Source organism: Mchenga conophoros, linkage group LG17, assembly GCF_057382185.1.
Source record: "Mchenga conophoros isolate Kocher_MC1m ecotype Shallow Benthic linkage group LG17, M_conophoros_male_GT1.1, whole genome shotgun sequence".
NCBI lineage: Eukaryota > Metazoa > Chordata > Actinopteri > Cichliformes > Cichlidae > Mchenga > Mchenga conophoros.
Genome location: NC_140542.1, coordinates 6,346,787 through 6,365,324, shown reverse-complemented (window position 1 = coordinate 6,365,324; position 18,538 = coordinate 6,346,787). Strand labels below are relative to the sequence as shown.

Below are 18,538 nucleotides of genomic sequence, written 5' to 3'. Positions count from 1 at the left end.
GCTTGTGGACAGTGGATATTGGTTTTACATATATGATGTAATAAAACGTGTTTTCAAAGATTTCTTTTTTCCTTACAGTTATACCAAAGGAGAGCTGGACATTGCCTACATAACATCACGGATCATAGGTAAATGTATTTCTAGCGAATGGGCATTGTATATACGCATGTGTGTAGATAGATGAACTTTAACAATGTTACTTGGACTGTTTTCCAGTTTTTTGATTGGGCAGCAATGTGCCCTTTAAAAGGCAAAGTCAGTCAGACATTTGTCACTCGAGGGCTTTATATCCCATGATAGTCATGCTGGAGTGCAGAGCTACTCAGCTCACCTTTTTGCAATCCTGTACTCCACAGTGGGTAAAAAGACAGTTATGTAGAAATGAAAAGTTTTCACAGAACCCTTCTGTAGTCCTGTGAAAAACTAAGCACACTCTTACTGCTTCCATAGGAATTAAGACAGTAAGTAGCAGCCATGTACTTAATTAACTGAACATCAGCAAGTGTGAGCACCTCCGTAAAAGTGGAATTTGTGATCAGTTTGATGGTCTGGTGTGCTTTAAGACAATACCACAGTCTTCCCAGGAGCGGGGGTCATGGAAAATTCACTCCAGGTCAGACTGTACAATTCTCAGAGTTATGTTTTGGATTCTACAGGTCTCGGTTAGCATGTTAAAGACTGACACTCACTGAAAAAAACTCTTTGAATGAACATAAAAAAAAAAAAATCGATTAAATTGCTTTATTTTAGTGTTATTCAATTCTGTTATTCCAATGTGTAACATACTAGAGTTGGACCAACTTAATTAATTAATGATAAATCAACTTATTTACTGGAGTTAAGTCCATCATAATTTCATTGAATTGATCCAATCCATGCAAATTATGTTAGCCCAACAAAAGTACTTAATGCTAATAGAAAGATATTTATTTACGTGGAAATCCTTTTCATGATTATTTTAAATTCGAGGAGTCAAGAAAAAGTAGGAAAGGTATGATTACAAGGTTTGATACAGAATTTTCTTTACGTTTTTGTGCTTGACAGGTAAAACCACAATAAATAGCAATGGCATACACAAGGTGTGCGCTTTTCTTCTAACCCCAGTGATTTTCTGGTGGACTGAAATCTTGCATGATCTCATGATATCGCAAATCCAGGCAACTAACCACTCTTACTTGATTGCATCATGTCATCTCAAGAAGAATTTCATGCAGGTTGTACAGGATTTAATTACATCAACCATAGAAACCTTAAAGAATAGTGGTGAATTAGGTAAAAGTATTCTAGAGTCACGTGTGAGGCCATCTCTGACATTTAATGCTTGGTTGAAATTGGGTCATACAACAGAAACAGCAATGTTCCTACGTACACAAGCAAATCCACAAAATTATGGCTGAAATGTTATTGCTGCTAAAGGAGGTTCTACAAGCTGCTGAATTATAGGCTGTGCTTAGTTTTGAACGAGACTGTTTAGAGTTCTGTTAAAATGTTCTCTGTCATGACTGAGTTTGTCTTAATTGCACTGTACATGTGAACATGGCAGCACGGTGGCACGGTGGTTAGCACTGTTGCCGCACAGCAAGAAGGTCCTGAGTTCAATTCCAACATCAGGCCGGGGTCTTTCTGTGCGGAGTTTGCATGTTCTCCCCGTGTTTGCGTGGGTTCCCCTCCGGGTACTCCGGCTTCCTCCCACCGTCCAAAGACATGCAGCTTGTGGGGATAATTGGATAATCCAAATTGTCACTAGGTGTGAATGAATGTGAGTGCGAATGGTTGTCTGTCCCTGTGTGTTGGCCCTGTGACAGACTGGCGACCTGTCCAGGGTGTACCCTACCTCTTGCCCTATGACAGCTGGGATAGGCTCCAGCACCCCCCGCGACCCTGAAAAGGATAAGCGAATGGATGTGAACATGTCAAACTTTTTTTCAGTGATGACCTATCCAGCTGAGTCGGTGCAGATTGGCTACCAGAACCATGTCGAAGACATCCGCTCTTTTCTTGACAGCCGGCATGCGGACCACTACACTGTTTTCAACCTATCACAGCGTAACTACCGTGGGGCCAAATTCTCCAACAGGGTGAGTGTGACTGTAGCCCATGGATCTCGATGAAGCTGTTACTCATGTAGTGGTTGCTCCACCTTTTTCGCACTCTTCATTTTATAAATATAGAAGGGAAATAGGAGGGCTTAATTACAGTTTTAGGCGTGATTGTTCCTTGATAGTCTCAAACCACCCAGAGAAAAGTTTCATTTTGCTTTTTTTATCAGGTCTGTAATAGCTAAGGATTCCGATTTCATTACCGGATCACTAATTGTATGGATTATTCATTTGATTCCTTATTGAATCTCTTATAGGTTCTCATTGGGTTCTCAATGGCTCTGCTTTGAGAGTTACCACCATCACTAAGCAGAATATCAACCGCATTACATTCAGGCAAATTAATTGCATGCTGTGTGGTGAAATGTTTGTGCACATTGCAGGTATTTTCTCTCTTTGTTGTAATCAGTGTTAATTTTGTGGTAACACAATATTACGTAGAATATTTTGCATAAAGGTAATGCAGTACGTTACTTAAATATTTCAAGGTTTTCAGTAAAATGACCTAAAATGCATTGTCTCATGAGTCTACTTTAGAATCATGAACAGGTAGAAATGAAGACTGCAGCATGACAGGCCATCAGTTTGTTACCTGTGGAAGTTCAGGGTCTGGCTACTAGGCTGGGGTCAGCAGTTGCTCACTTTTAACATCAGCCTGGATTCTTAGCTGCCTTAGTGTTAACATGCTTTCTGTGCAGGTACTTAAAAAGAGCTGAAGTTGTTTTAGCACCATAATTCAGATGTTTCTGTCCTGAATGCAGTTTGCCATTACCATCGAGCTCTCGTCCTATGTGATAAAAATAAAATGAATGTCCATATCAACGCTTTAGACTGCACCGCAGTTTTTCTCCTCCAGCGCAAAAACTGATATCAGCACAAGTGCAAGAGGAACCGATAAGCACAATCAATAAGCATAAGTAGATAAACAATTTCATTGAACTACTGTGAACCAACTCTCTGCAACAGCCGGTACTTGAGTCCTATTCCTAGTCATTAGCTTAATGCTAAAAAAGTACATTTTTTCTTTCTTTTTTTAAACTTGAGAATAATTTTTTGAGTTTCATAAAATTGTTGTTCAAACAGTATATGAAGTATCCAGTGTCATCAGCTGGTTTGTGTATAACCCGTCAATTTGGCAGTCACCATTTGGTTTTTTAGAAGCCAGAACTGACTACATTTCGACAAGAAGGTGGAAAGTTTTTTTACAAGCTAGATCGCTAACAAAACCAGAGCATGGCTGCATCACACATGACATCAGTACTTGCTAATTTGTGCTAACACATAAATAAATGGTAGAATTTTACTCTTACCAAAAAAACAAAACAGGATAGTTTTTTTAAATATACAATTAACCCTGCAGCAAGTTGAATAATTACTCAAAAAAAAAAATCTCACAAAATACAACAAAACTTCAAACACCTTTGAGAAATCCAGTGTAATGATGCAAATTAACTGATGCAAGGCCTAATAAGCAGCTAGCAGCGATCAACCTCATCTGGCTGTTCCTGAAACTGCAGTTTTTGGTATTTCAGCACTCATTTCATTATTCAGAATTTAATTTGTGTTACGGCTAAATTACCACATTTGGAACACACAGTTTATTGTATCTTATTTTGCTTTTATGGTTATGCTTATCTTTCAGCATCGGGACATTTCCGCAGCTAGGTTTCCTATTACTGCATAGAAGGCACATGTGGGAGCTAAGGAGTCAGGCTTGTTAGGAGTCATGCTTTGTTGTTAACATGGTGAAGCTGGCCCCCTGTCTGCATTGTGAAGTCACTGTATCTTTAGCAGATGACTCATCATGGCAACTGGTCTGTTGTGTTGCTCTGCTGCTGCAGTGCTGTTACTAACTTCCACCACTCCCCTTTCCTCTCCTCTGTTCCTTTTTTCCCCAACCCTTTCCTGCCCTTTTATCTCTCTGATCTGCCTCCTTTTTTCTTTTTGCTGGAATCCCTTTCCTTCTCCCTCCTTTTATTCCTGGCATCTACTTCAATACAGGTTTCAGAGTGTAATTGGCCTTCACGCCAAGCACCCAGCCTCCACAACCTGTTCGCTGTGTGCAAAAACATGTACAACTGGCTGAAACAGAATCCCAAGAACGTCTGTGTAATCACATGCTCGGTAAGGAGATGCACATACATTAGCCCTATATTAAATTCTTCATCCTCCTTTGTATAGTTGAATTTATTAAGGATTCATATGAAATTATTACTAATCATTCTCCCATGAAAAACAAGTACATAGTGAGGTACTTTTGATTGTTATGTAAAGGGACTTGTTTTTGTTGGTCCCACAACACATCCGTTAATTTTTGAGCTGTTTGATGTCCTGTGACCCACTTTTGAATCAAAGCAGAGAGTCTGAAATAGACCGAAGCATATTTAGTGTCAGAATCTTTTTGTTGCCCTTCCAAAACATTTTGCTCAACAATGATATTGGCATCATTGATTACATGTCAACTTTGCTTTCACATCAAATGAAGTGCTTCCAAGACACGGATCTCTAAAGTCTGAAATTGTTAAATGCTACAACAACTGCTCAACAGATTTCCAAACATGACTCACCTTCTTTTTCCACATCTACATAAATTGTTGGGTCTGTGTTTCCACAAGCCCCGCTGGTTTAGAGACTTATTCATCATGAAGAAAACAAGACAGTCAGCGATCGATCGATCGATTTACTTGCAAGGGAGGCGTCGTTGGTATCTACCACAAAATGACCCCAACGACGGCCTCCGCTTGCTGCCTTTTATTGGGACAACAGTTCACACAATACACATCACAGCAAAAGCACCGCCCACGTAAACCCCCCCAAATGGTTCTAAGGCAAGGCACTGTATGTATATATGTGTGTGTGTGTGTGTGTAAACATCTGTATGCATGTGAGAATGTGTGTGTGTGACCTCCTGCTGACCAAAAGGGTCATAAAAGCAGGAAGCAACACCACAAGAAACAGCTCTTCCAGATAGGATGTATCTGCAATAAAACACTACATCACCCCAGAACCTCGAGAGGCTGGGGAGGGGGATAAAAGAATTCCTTTCATCACAGAGTTAAAACAATGTAGAGATGGTAAGCATAAAAATGACAACATTTAACAATTCACTTTAACATAAATCAAAACAGTTTTGCAAAAGGGATCATTCTTCCAGATAAAGGCTATGTTACCACCCAGATCAGAAATCTTCTCTTCCTCTTCAACGGCTGTTGCCAATCCTTGACGCTGGAGTAACAGTTTTTTTTCTCCAAATACATTCCCGCTCGGAGCTCTTCAGACTGCTCTGGTGGTCTCTATTAATCAGCCGTGTGAGCTTCCTCACTGTTGTTACTTAGCAGGTGGTACTGAAAAGAAAATGAAAAGCAAAGAAGAAGAATATTTCATTTTTGCATTTTGGTCTGTGATGTTCAGTAAAAATGATAGAAGTCATCTTATTATGCTTATTGCAGAATGGTGTATTCTTTGGTGTCCTATTTAGGCTTATTGGATGAAAGGCACTTTTAGTGCGTGGATCATCACACTTTAGCAATATCAGCCACTTGCATTAGACACATTTGGGAATTCAACCATATCTGACTTTTTCAATAGAAACTGAGTTTCTGTTTATTGGAATTCAGTGACATGACTACTATAGACTGGCATGTGCTGGGGCATGTTATTACCAAGTCATTGTGGGTTTGGCTTTGCCTTGGCAAACTGCTCCTTCTTGCATAATCTTCACGAAACCCTTCCTTTTTAAAAAAAGCTGTGTTTTCACCTCAGTTAACAACAGTGTTACAGTATCCATGTAACCTGAAATGAACTCAGAGTCAGTTCATATGTATGAATAGACTCATAGAAAAATAATACGTGTGTTTATTCAAAAGAAAAAATCCCCAGTGGCTCAAATTGCAGTTATGATAAGATGTACATGTAATTTTATCTTTGTTTTGGGTTTTCAGGATGGTCGCGCTCCTTCAGGTGTTTTGGTCTGTGCCATGTTCTGCTTCTGCCACCTCTTCAATAATCCAGTTCCTGCCATGCAGCTGCTCAGCGCCAAAAGACCAGGTTCTGGCCTCTGGCCTTCACACCGCAGGTTTGCATCAGTGAACATGGGGATGTGAATGTGACAGAAAGAGAAGTGGGAGCCTTGTGCTCGGTTGTCGTCCTTTGGTTCTGCTGATGTTACATTCTTCAATGTCTAATAAATCTGCAGTCTATTTTTCATAGATAATGAACATTTACCACTTCTAATAAAGAATCACATATTAAATGAGGTCAAAACACATTCACACTTAAGAAGAAGAGCACAGTTTCAGATCATATGCTGTTACAGGCATAACATGTTGAAATTTACATACAGCCATCACTGAAGCCAACAGTTATTAGTTGTCTCAGCATAAACATAAACTCTTGATTGCTGGGCAAGAAGAACCACGAGTCCGCCTGCCATACTTGTAGAAGCTAACAGTCGATGGTTGTGCAAGCGTCTCCTCACAAGTGACAATTAATGCATCATTCAGAGTGCTGAAAATTGAAAACTGCTGTTTTTGTTTTCTCTGCCTGCAGGTACATAGGCTATGTATGTAGCATGGTATCAGAGAAGCCTAGCCTACCCCACTCCAAGCCCTTGGTGATCAAGGCCCTCACTATGAGTCCCATCCCCTGTTTCAACAAGCAGCGTAGTGGCTGTCGACCTTTCTGTGATGTTCTCATTGGAGAGACGAAGATCTTCACCACTGCACAGGAGTATGAAAGGATGAGGTAAGTAACATTAGCGAGATTAATAAAAAATTTGACAGCATTGAACCGCAGAGAGCACGGTAGCGTTGCAGTTCTGTATTGGAATAGAATAACTACAAATGTCTCAGAGATTTTATGCTGAGTATGATATGAATGAAAGTAATCAAAGTGTCATTATATCCCCTTCCTTTTTCTCACTCTGTAACACTTTCCCTCAATTACACTTTGCTGCACCTTCTCTGCACGCCTAGAGAGCACAGGGTCCAGGACGGCAAGGTAGTTTTCCCTCTGGGTGTAAGCGTACAAGGAGATGTTGTGGTTTCAGTCTACCACATGAGGTCAACCATTGGAGGACGACTGCAGGCCAAGGTACGCTTCTGCTTAGTCTGCTTTATAAGATAAAATGTCGATAAAATCAACATCTCAATCTAACTAGCAAGCAGCAAACTCCAACTAAGTCACAGTGACAGTATTGGAACGATTGCGGTGATAAGATCATGCTAAAGTATAAACCATTGTAGAGTTTCAGGTAGCTTCAACAGCTTGTTGTGTCTCATTGTTACATTGTTTAAGACAAGAAGAAGCTGGATGAAGGTTTTTGACTTAATGATTTACTTCATTTATAGAAATATGCAGATTTACTCACTCATCACTGCTGCAAGAAGCATTTATGCACTATTTATGCTATTTTTGGTTTAGTTTGGTCCAGGTGTTTCATCTGGGTATTATTGTCTTTCAGTAATCTTATGACAGATTATTGACACATAGGTGTACATCACCATGCGTTGCATTATAATAATATGTGCATATGTAGCTTAATGACTTCATTATTTTGCTATATAGCACATTAGTACTAAAACCTAGATCAATAGTACAAAATAATTAAAAATCCATTCAGCTAAAATGGTTAAAGTGGGCTTGTCTTTTTTTTCTTGAACATTTTTCCTTTTATTTTGTTTCTTTTACTGGATTTTCTTATTTCACCTGCTTCTATTTTATTACATGACAAAGATTTATCACATGCAAAACTTGAACATAACACCTAAAAACATTTCAGAACAACAGGTAAGGGGTAACTGACTGCAGGAGAGTGCTGATAAAATATAATGTAACCAACATTTATCTTTGTTCCTGCTTGTGTTAGGTATCCAACACACAGATCTTCCAGATTCAGTTCCACACTGGCTTCATCGCTCCTGGAACCACTATGTTAAAGTTTAACAAGTAAGGAAAATCTCTTACAAAAATCGGGGAATTCTGGTTTCTCACTATAAAAAATAATATTGCTAGACTTCCACTCTGTTGACTGTTTTACCATCTCAATTTTCTTTCTCACACATATTGATTTTCCTCTCAGACCAGAGCTCGATGCCTGTGACTCTCCAGAGAAATATCCCCAGCTCTTCCATGTGATATTGGAAGTGGAAGTGGAAGGGGTGGACAAACAGAAAGACCTGACACCACCATGGGAACAGTTTCCTTGTAAAGACTTGAGCCCAAATGTGCTCTTCTCTGGCCACCAGGAACATCAGGATGCACTGGCGATTGCTGGTAAAAATGGGAGGGTTTCACTGGGGCAACAACTGGTGTTCAGTCTATAAAATACGACACATTAAGTTTTGATTTTTTAAAAACTCAAATCAGATGTTAAGTTTAGAATCAAACATTTACTGCTTTGTTTAATCTGTTGTCAGATTTTACTACCAACATAATTAAATTAACGCAAAAATTTCCCTGTTGTGGGATCAATAAAGTCTTATCTTATCTTATCTTATCTTATCTTGTCTTATCTTATCTTATCTAAACTAAAAATATTTAGCTAAGAACTGAAAATGCTGAAGCAAAATGGGTTAGCTGCTAGCAAATTAGCAGTTAGCTTGACTAACAAGCAATGTGGAATTTTGTATTGAAAATGTTTTTAGTTGGCATTTTTGCTTGCTTGTTTTGTTAGCCTTTACAATTTGTAATCATACCTTTTCCTAAAACCAATTATAATGCTACATTAACCTTAATAACAAACTCTAACCCCACACCTGGATTGACTTTACGTAAGTTTACCTGGTACCAAAATAAAGATTAGGCAAAGAGAACTTGCTACTAATTTTTTTTATGACTTATTTTAATATTTATGAACCAGCCAGCACGACATTAAAGCCATTTGCCTAATATTGTGAAGATCTCCCTCACCTCATCATACGGATGTTTGGAAATATTTCCAATAGCAATGTTAGTGGTTTTATTGTTGTGGCTAATCAATTTACATTAACACATAGTCATAAAAACTAATGTGACTCATTTTTGTCCCTGCAAGATGAGATGGAGGGCTTGGATCTTGAGGGTAAGACGGTAGAGGAGATCACAGACCTGCTAGAGGAACTATACTGTGAGCGTAGTTACCCAGGGTTTGCTTCAATTCACTCATGCTCTACCCAGGAAGATTTTTTGTTATTGGAAAATCCATTTGGTGGTTTCCAACTGTGATTTGCATTGATTGAATTGAAATTTAGCCCATTCTTGTTGCCCATGATGTATCATTTTGGTAGAAATATTTTGTCCTGTGTCTTGTATAAACACCAGTCTTTTAACACAATTTCCATAACATGTATGCCAGCATTTTTTTTCCTGGGCATACAGAGACAGGTTTTTAAGGGGTTTTTTTATGGATATGGAGAACTAGAGGGGAAAACTCATAGTCCCAAAAGGAAATAAAGGGAAAACGTGCCTGGGGAGTAAACAAATCCAACGTTAAAATGTTCTACCAAAGTGAAATATTGCTTTTGATTTATACAGCTGTTTAATCCCATGTACAAGCTTCTTTTTTTTTTTTATCATATTCTTTTACGTTGAAATGTATCACATTTAAGACGTTTTCTCCAACTAGCAACTACTAGCTAGAATTTATTTGCAGACTGTGTGTATGTTTGCAACCTCGTAGCACAAATAGCTGTTCTGGCTGTAGAAGCAATGACCTGCGTAGTTTACCATCATCCTCTGCTTCACTCTTGTCCCTTTATATCTGAACCTCAAATTAATTCCCTTTGTCTGCTTTGTTATCTCTTCAGTCATTGCTTTGTTCGTGATTGATGTGTCTTTCTCATGATACTCTTTTCTGTTTTTCCCATCTCATCATTTTCAGAGCCAAGTCGGTCCCACGGAGGTCCAGACGGTCGGGTACGTGGCGAGGAGAGCGAGCCGTCGGATGATGAAATGCTTTCTCTCTCCAGCCAGCAAAGCAATGCCAGTGCAGCCCATCAGAAACCTGACCTCCCAGCTCCCACTTCTGCCACCCCTGCTCCCACCGAGGAAGTCGATCTTCTCGGCCTCGATGGTGACGAGGTCAACCGCCCGTCATCTAAGCCCCCATCTACAGCAGCTGCAACCACTGACCTCCTAGGGGACTTGTTCGGGGGCCCACCTCAGTCAACCAGCGGGCCTCCATCTGCCCAGTCCACTCCACACAAAGTCGCCCCCAACACTGCCTCACCATGCCCCTCACCTGCCCCACCAGGTGAGAAGTTTGAAAAAGCATTTCCTTTTAGGTCCAACCTAAAACTAGACTTCAAATAGGCACAATTACTCTTGCAATTTAGCATAAGACAATAACACTGGTGGATGGTTCTCCTCAGCATTTGATCCTTTTGGGACGGGTCCGATGCCTAAACCTCAGGACGTGATGGGTTCATTCCTCGGACCAGGTAAAGTGGGGCAGCCAGACCCTTTCCTGCATGCTGCTCGCTCACCATCACCCACCCTGCAGCCTACAAGCCTCGGTAAGGCATGCTCCTTGCTGCTCTGCTGAACATTTTCCCAAACCATCGTTTTGGGTGCACTTAAAGCATTTCAAGAGCCTGAACCAAATTAGGGTAAGGCATGTTTTCAGATATTTGCAAGATGCCACTACGATAATTTCCCTTCATCTGTGCGTCTATTTAAACTGACACCCAAACCCGACTGCTGAGTATATATCCATTTTTAGCTTACTCACACATTTTTCTTGTATTGCTCATGTAATGTATGATTTGTAATTCACGAGTTTGCATGCTGTATGTGAAGTGTTTGCAGGTCATCTCATAGGGATTGCGCAGCTTGATTTTTCAACTCCAGCACAAGCTCCTACTAGTAATCTTTTCCTCAGCTCACAGTCAGTATTTTCAACTTTAAACATGACAAAACAGTTTTTCTTAACTTCAGGTTTACACTTTTTATACTTTGAGGATTTAGGGCATGATGTGTGCATGAAGAAGAGCCTTCTGGCTTCAGTCTTCTGTGGACAATTTTTAGTTAGCAACTATAAATTTTGTTTCCACACCCATGAAACAACAGCTCTCTGAAGCTCAGTTCTGTTGTTATTTTATTTGGCTTAATGTTTTCATGTCCTTCAATTCCCATTTTCCGTGTGCTCCGCCCGTGACCGATGGTTATATGCTTCAACAGGTCGGAGTTCCCCCGTCCCACCCACCACCCCTACTGTCAACATTCAGCAGCAAAACGCCATGGGAGCATGGGACTGGAACAGACCTGCTACCACGAGCACAGGTTCTCCCAAGCACACAGCCACACATACATACAAGCAGATACCACACTGTTTGTAAAACACGTTGGCATCAGTGTCGTTTATTTTTCCTGCTTTGCTGATGGCCGATTCATTCAGGAGGTTTTGGTATGGGCAGTCGGTCAGCCACTACCAGTCCCACTGGCTCAGTCCACAGCACCCCCACCCACCAAACCAAGCCAAACACTCTGGACCCATTCGCTGATATTGGCAACCTGGGGGGAAGCCTTGGAGGTGAGACGCTGGTAATGCTCCTAAGTTCTTAGTATTTTTGCTACTACCTCGCATGCCATAATCTCTGTCCTTTTGATCAGGAGGCTCTGGCTTCTCGAGCAAGCCCACCACCCCTACTGGAACGGCCCCTCCCTTTCCTCCAATGGGCTCCCCATCGAGGCCTCCGCCATCTCCCCAGCACACAGGAGCCTGGCAGCCCCACGCAGGAGGCACTTTCCCCTCGTGGCAGGCTGGTGGAAGTGGTGGAGGGTGGCAACCGCAAGGACAGGGTCCTGCTCCGCAGCCAAAGCCCAGCCCCAGCCACACTTCCATGCCGCACACATCGCCCCAGAATCGACCCAACTACAATGTTAGCTTCTCCGCAATGGGAGGAGGCTCACCCAGCGCAGGGGGAAAAGCACAGGCTGGGATGGGTAAGCTCGACAGGCTCATTGTTACGCTCCAAATGTTGTGGCTGGTCAGTTGGGGTATATTTCACATAAAAGGACATTTTTCTTTTAAAACAAAATAGAGATTACACTTAACTTATATTTCAAAATATAAGGTTTAAAAATGTTATTAAGAATTGTGAGCATTTTGAAGGTTTTAAGGTTTTTTTGTTTGATTTTTAAAGTTAAATGTTTAACAAAATATCTGCAAACATTTAGAGACAGCGCCGCATTTTTTATCCATTAAAATTTTCATGCTGTGCACACATACATTGTTCTTCAGTTCACCGTATAGTAATTAGTACATTTGTTGCTTAACAAGTATGTATTCTGTCTTTGTGTTTGTCTGCCTCTTTGTCAGGTCCGAAGCCCAAACCCTCAGATGCCAACTTTGACGACCTGCTGTCTGCTCAGGGCTTTGCGGGGACCAAAGAGAAGAAAGGGCCCAGGACTATAGCAGAGATGAGGAAGGAGGAGATGGCCAAAGAAATGGACCCTGAGAAACTAAAGGCATGAGCTGTTTGTTTGAAACTAATGAAGTTGAACTAATAAGTTTTGGTTCATTGTGTCTGATTACAATTAGTTTTTGATGACATTTCGCTTGGTGGTGGTCGCCTGTTTATCCAGTGTAGCTCAACAGAAGCAGTTCAGTGATTCCCAAAAGTAGGATAATGTACTCGAAAACCTTTGGCTGTTAAACTTTTTCTGTTTATTTCAGAGTTAATGAAGCGTCCAATGTAGGTCTCCCATGACCAAATTTTGGTTCATCTAATTGCTCCTTTAAAAGCTTTTTTTTTTTTTTAGATAAAACCAGAGCCAGAACTACTGAAAGCAGTTATGCTAATAATTGTTTCAAATCAGGTCCTCACTGGTTATTGGCTCCCCTCCTCTGCCTCCCTCTTCTGTGCCCTAGATTCTGGACTGGATAGAGGGGAAAGAGCGTAACATCCGTGCTCTGCTCTCCACCATGCACACTGTGCTTTGGGAAGGAGAGACACGCTGGAAGCCTGTGGGCATGGCTGACCTGGTTACTCCAGAGCAGGTCAAGAAGGTCTATCGCAAAGCAGTCCTGGTTGTTCACCCAGATAAGGTGAGACAGAATTTGTGATGAATGGGATCTTTATGCTTCCTGTATGGAGGCATATCCATATGTACAGAATAAATCAAATGCAATAACGAGACATTCTTTACTTAAAAGCAACTGAAGGTAAAGTCAGATGAAAAAATAGAGACTGTCTTTATTTTCACTTTCTTCTCCTTATATCAGGCTTATAAGCAGGGGTGCACATAAGTGGTCTGCAGGTGCGCATTCGCTGTCAAAATTAAAGACGCGCACCAGACAAGAAGTTGCAACGCGTGTTTGCGTACATATAAAAGGCATTGTTTTTGTCTGCTAGAGTGGGATTTTCACGGCACATTCTGCACCACATCTCTGTGCATTGTTTGAAGCCAGCTCACCTCCTACAACCACTTTTCCGAGAATATGTGCTTCTTTTGCAGTTTTGACTCCTTCCGACATTTCTTTGGAGGTGGAGGAACACCAAAGTAATTGCTTAAAGGAGCTTCTTCAACATCTTTAAGAGTTCTAAACAAATGTCTGTCCTCCTCCAGAAAATCTTATGTACGCAAACGCGCGTTGCAACTTCTTATCTGGTGCGCGTCTTTTATTTTGACAGCGCATGCGCACCTGCGGACCACTTATGTGCACCCCTGATTATAAGCAATTCTGGATATGATGTGGCCATATTGTGACATGAAAATGAAAATAAAAACTGGTTTTAAAAGAAAAACATAATTCCTCACAAGCATGCATATACAGGGATGGAAAAGGAAAGATTTGACAGCACTTTGTGCCGTTCTGTAAAAAACTAAGTACAACTCCTATTGCTTCTATAAGAATTAAAGGGGTAAGTAGCAGCCAGATGCTGATAATCATTTGCTTGAGTAAGTGGTCATCAACAAGTTTGAGCACCTGTGTGTAACAAGACGTTCTGCCCGTTTGCTGGTCTGAGTCATCCATGTGTGTTAACACAATGCCACAGAAGGGGACACCCAACCAAATTCATCCCAAACTCAGACCATGCAGTGGTCAGAGAAATTCTGTATCAGAAAAAAGATATATAAAGTACAACGCAATATCTGGCAAAATCAAACACAGGGTATCACCACAAACAGCTCATACTCATAGCAACTGATAAGCACGGTGGTGGAGGGGTGATGCTTTGGGTTGTTTTGCCGCAAGATGACCTACGAACCTTTATACGAAAAATATTCTAGGGTCAAATTTGAGGACATCTATCTAACAGCTAAAGTTTGGCCAAGTACTGAGTCATGCACAATAATGATCCCAAGCATTACAAGACAAACACAGACATGCAAATTTAAAATGAACAGACCGATCACATAAATTTAGACACACACACACACACACACACACAAACACACACACACACACACACACACACACACACACACACACACACAGTAGTGTCTGTGTGTTCAAAGTGCTGGAGGATGAAGTTTTTGCATATATGATGTTGCAACAAGAAAACAACCAAACCAAACTAAAAGTATGTGTGAGCGTGTGAACAATATAATGAAATACAAAGATATCTGAAGCTCTGCACTTTACTCTGTGAAGTGAAGAGTCTGTTAGCGGAGAGTGCGTCACTCTCAGACTCTCAAGCCAAGCCAGGCCACAGCTTTCCTTGTAATCCACTTAAAGATACAGCTATGCAGTACAGCAGCTACCATGTGGTCAGCTGAAGCATTAGGCAGGGCCTTTCCCACTGCACCCACTAAAACAACGCAGCTTGGCTTAACATGGACTCTTATCAGAATTAAACATGTGATTCAAGTTATACCTGTAAACATCCATCCATGCAGGGATGTGTGTGTATTATAGAAAGAGTGGGGTATACTTCCTGACTCTCAGCACTGAAAGACAAGTTAGTGTCTTACCTGAATTTTCTGTAACAGTGAATAATATTATGTAAATGGCCTGTATTTGTATAGCGTTTTTCTAGTCCCTAAGGACCCCAAAGCGCTTTACACAACCAGTCATCCACCCATTCACACACACATTCACACACTGGTGATGGCAAGCTACATTGTAGCATGTTGACATAATGCTCGAGTAAAGCAAGCTATGAATGAGAGACAAATGAAATGGGAATCCCAAAAGGCCAACATGTCTCAAATATGCTTTACTTATGGGTTCATAACTATTGTGTTTTTTCTCTCCTACTTCGTAGGCGACGGGACAACCATACGAACAATATGCCAAGATGATTTTCATGGAACTAAATGATGCCTGGTCAGAATTTGAGACCCAAGGACAAAAGCCTCTCTACTGAATAAAACGTAAGGGGACTTAAGGAGGAGGAGATGATGTCCCTGCTGATTCCATCATCTAACCCTTACAGTGTTACCACCTCTTGTCCGCATACTGCAGCCACACCCTGCAACATCTGCCTTTATACCCATGCTTTAACTCGTGTCTCTCTTCTTGCAACAAAAACGCAGAACTTGAGTGATGACAGGCTATAGAACAGCCTCCCGTGCCCGGACTAGAAGCTCAGACGAACAGCTGATTCTCTGTAGCTCTAATATCCATACTGTATGTATGAACCATCCCATTCAAAAAATTAAAAATCACTGGGACGTCAAAGAGACGGATCAAAACAAGGTGAGAGCTGTTGATCTGGAAAAAGAAATGCGCGAGAATAAACTGAGCAAACATTTGTCAGACTGCTCTTTGCGGGAGCTTTGGAGCATGAAGAAGTCTGTGAGGCACAACAAGCATTTAACAGCATTCAAGCCATTTTTTTTGTACTGTGAGCGAACACTGAATTCAAGATCAGTTCCGTCATATCAAATCCAGTTTTCACACTATTTAATGTCCCTATAAATAACAAACACAAACAGCAGTGTCAAGTTAAAATAGGCTGTTTGGAGGTGATTGGATTAGAAAATCTTGATCAGAGGTTGAGTTTCACCTTGAAGATGTCGTCTGCTGAGTGTAGCTGAGGAAACAAAATTAGTTAAAAAAAACAGTAACACAATAACTTGACTTGTTATGTGACATATATGATATCATGTGGAATGGTTTTGTTATGAAGAGGTTTAATAAGAATAGGTGTGTCTGATATCCTGAAGCCTTGTGGGGAGCTGGGGATTGTATGTTTTAGCATTAGCACATGTACAGTTCCTTACATGAAGCACCTTGAGGCCTCACACACTCACTCATATAATAATATATTTTTGCTTTACATCTCTGTGAAAGCACAAACTGATGAATCAAATCGGTGCAGCTCTCAAGGAAGGCAATCCATGAATTAATTTATTAAATCGCTTTGTTTGTCTTTAAAATATTGGTTCAAATTCAATCTGCTCGTGAGAAAGAGTTCAGGACTTTGAGGCTGTTGTCTTAAAGACTTTTAACGTCTGTCAAACACAGTCGTCAGCCAAAACAGTAAAAACCACTGGCAGGTAAAGGAAATCTGATCACAGTGCAGCTCTCTGCTGGGAAACATCAGGCAGTTCATGAGAATGTGACGCCCTTAACATCACACCTATCCTTCAGACTCCCCAGATCCCCCACGTCTGATCAAGGATCCATGGGACGCACTCTAACAGACGCCTCCACACAACCAGAGGACTCAAAAAATTTGCCTCTGTCCCAGTGCCAGAGTTTGTAAGACACCCCAAAACATCCCATCTTGATGCTCTGATGAGTCAGAGACGTTATAGAGGGGAGCCTGCATTAAATTAGGGAGGTAGTTGTAAGGTTGAGACTGGGTGGGGTAATCTCTGAACCACAGAAGTGACACTAATGTGCTTAAACGCAAACCATCAAGAACGCAATAAGAGTTCTGTTTACTGTATATCACTGTTTCACGTCAGGCAGATCATACTGTGTTTCATCAAAACACTGATTTACAACAATTTACTTTTTATTGATTTGTTTTGTTTACTTTTTACTTCATTTGCTACACGTTTATTCATAATCAGCATAAAAGAATGGGGTATGCATTAGAAGTAGTGAACAGCAGTAGATGCTGCAGCTGATGTGTACTAACCTAACACAAACATTTGCTGATTTTGGATGCATTTGGCCCCTTTTTACGTGCAATTATTCACAAAATCAGTTCTTAGTGCTAAAAGCATTTCATCATTTTAGAGCAAAGTGGAGAAAACAATAAAATATGCAATAACTAGAGAGGCAATGATCAATTTCTTTCAAGCACATGAGGTTTTCACAAAACACTAATATGTTCCTACACGATCCCCAGAAACAGTTTAAGCTGTTTCAGGGTGAAACAGTTTAGGCTGTTTAGGTTTATTCTTCACACACAAATTGAGCCAAGTGTTTACCTTCTCATGCTCATGAGCAGTTGAAGATCCTGACACTGTTAACTGTCTTCATGCTCTCTGATTTGCATAGTAAGGTCAAAGGTGATTTTCTGTTGGCATCATACTGTCTTTTCCCTTCACTGGATTTCATTCGTCCAGTTTGTTCATCTGCATTAAGGATGCTGACTGACTTCTGACCAGCGTAAGAGAATTATGTGAGGTGTGGTTTCATTAGCTGGCTGAGGACCCCGAAAGGATCCCAAAACAAGTGTTGACTGGGCCGTCGAACAAGACTCCGGGTCTCAGGCTGAAAATACTGAACTTTAATCTGGAGGTGACTGCTTTCTTTGTCGTTTTACAAGATATGAGAAGTGTGTAGTATGTGTCTATGCTTTATTTACACTGAGGACCTACATGTGAAATAACCCTCATTGGCTCCCTCGCTGACTGAATCTGCGATCTTACAGCTATGTTAAAAAGCTAACCTCTATATTGTTGTCAGTGGATGTGTGTTGTTTGAACTTGTGGTATGTATGGAGGAGCTCAGAGTTGGATACAGAGTACTGTAAGTTATGTGTTTGCCTGTCTCCTGTTCAAATATTACTTAAGCTGTGTAAAAATTCTGTTCATGTTGTTCTTTTCAGTTCTGTTTACGGTTACAGGATGTACATAATGATCAAGTGCAGTGCACAGAAATAAACAGTAAACAGAAACCGGAGCAGGGTGAGCAGCATTCCTGTTTTTATGTCTCGCTTGGCCTTTGTCTTTGTAACCACTAGAGGGCTGCATTGTACAGCACATGAACTATATGTCATGTTGAGCTGAGAGTCCCAGTAAAAGGATGTGGTGCCACCCTCATGGGGTCTGTTTCTGAGAGTTTGGCCAGAAACATGCACATGAGGACCCTGCTGGTGGTGATGTGCTCCTCATATTCCTCGCCCAAAGGAGCAGATACCAGTCTTGCTATAGTCGAGTCTCTTATAACTGCGCATCTTCTAGTTTTCCCTCCACACTCTTGATACTGTGCCTCGAGACACGGCAAACCTTCTTTTGACAGCTGAACTACCTGTGCAGCTGTCACAGGCTGCAGGTGCAGCAAGTTGTAAACATCTAAAAAAGACCTTGAATTTATTTTTATATGTATTCTT

The 18,538-nt window shown here is 41.0% G+C and overlaps 1 protein-coding gene across 4 annotated transcripts in view; it reads left to right on the top strand.

Annotated features, from left to right (window-relative positions):
- Nucleotides 1-18,108, top strand: part of dnajc6 (DnaJ (Hsp40) homolog, subfamily C, member 6) — a 33,089-nt gene extending 14,981 nt beyond the window's left edge. The window contains exons 3-19 of one of the 4 annotated variants that reach the window (XM_085252340.1): nt 79-128; nt 1,930-2,078; nt 4,101-4,223; nt 6,041-6,174; nt 6,648-6,842; nt 7,073-7,190; nt 7,966-8,045; nt 8,179-8,372; nt 9,133-9,159; nt 9,958-10,329; nt 10,448-10,516; nt 11,256-11,357; nt 11,473-11,607; nt 11,688-12,020; nt 12,397-12,545; nt 12,949-13,125; nt 15,290-18,108. In XM_085252340.1, the coding sequence (XP_085108466.1) occupies nt 79-128; nt 1,930-2,078; nt 4,101-4,223; nt 6,041-6,174; nt 6,648-6,842; nt 7,073-7,190; nt 7,966-8,045; nt 8,179-8,372; nt 9,133-9,159; nt 9,958-10,329; nt 10,448-10,516; nt 11,256-11,357; nt 11,473-11,607; nt 11,688-12,020; nt 12,397-12,545; nt 12,949-13,125; nt 15,290-15,391 (2,509 nt within the window). In that variant the 3' untranslated portion in view covers nt 15,392-18,108. Of the gene's footprint in view, nt 1-78; nt 129-1,929; nt 2,079-4,100; nt 4,224-6,040; nt 6,175-6,647; nt 6,843-7,072; nt 7,191-7,965; nt 8,046-8,178; nt 8,373-9,132; nt 9,160-9,957; nt 10,330-10,447; nt 10,592-11,255; nt 11,358-11,472; nt 11,608-11,687; nt 12,021-12,396; nt 12,546-12,948; nt 13,126-15,289 lie in introns of all 4 variants that reach the window. The other 3 variants (XM_085252338.1, XM_085252341.1, XM_085252339.1) reach the window with 3 other exon arrangements.
- Nucleotides 18,109-18,538: the final 430 nt, after the last annotated feature.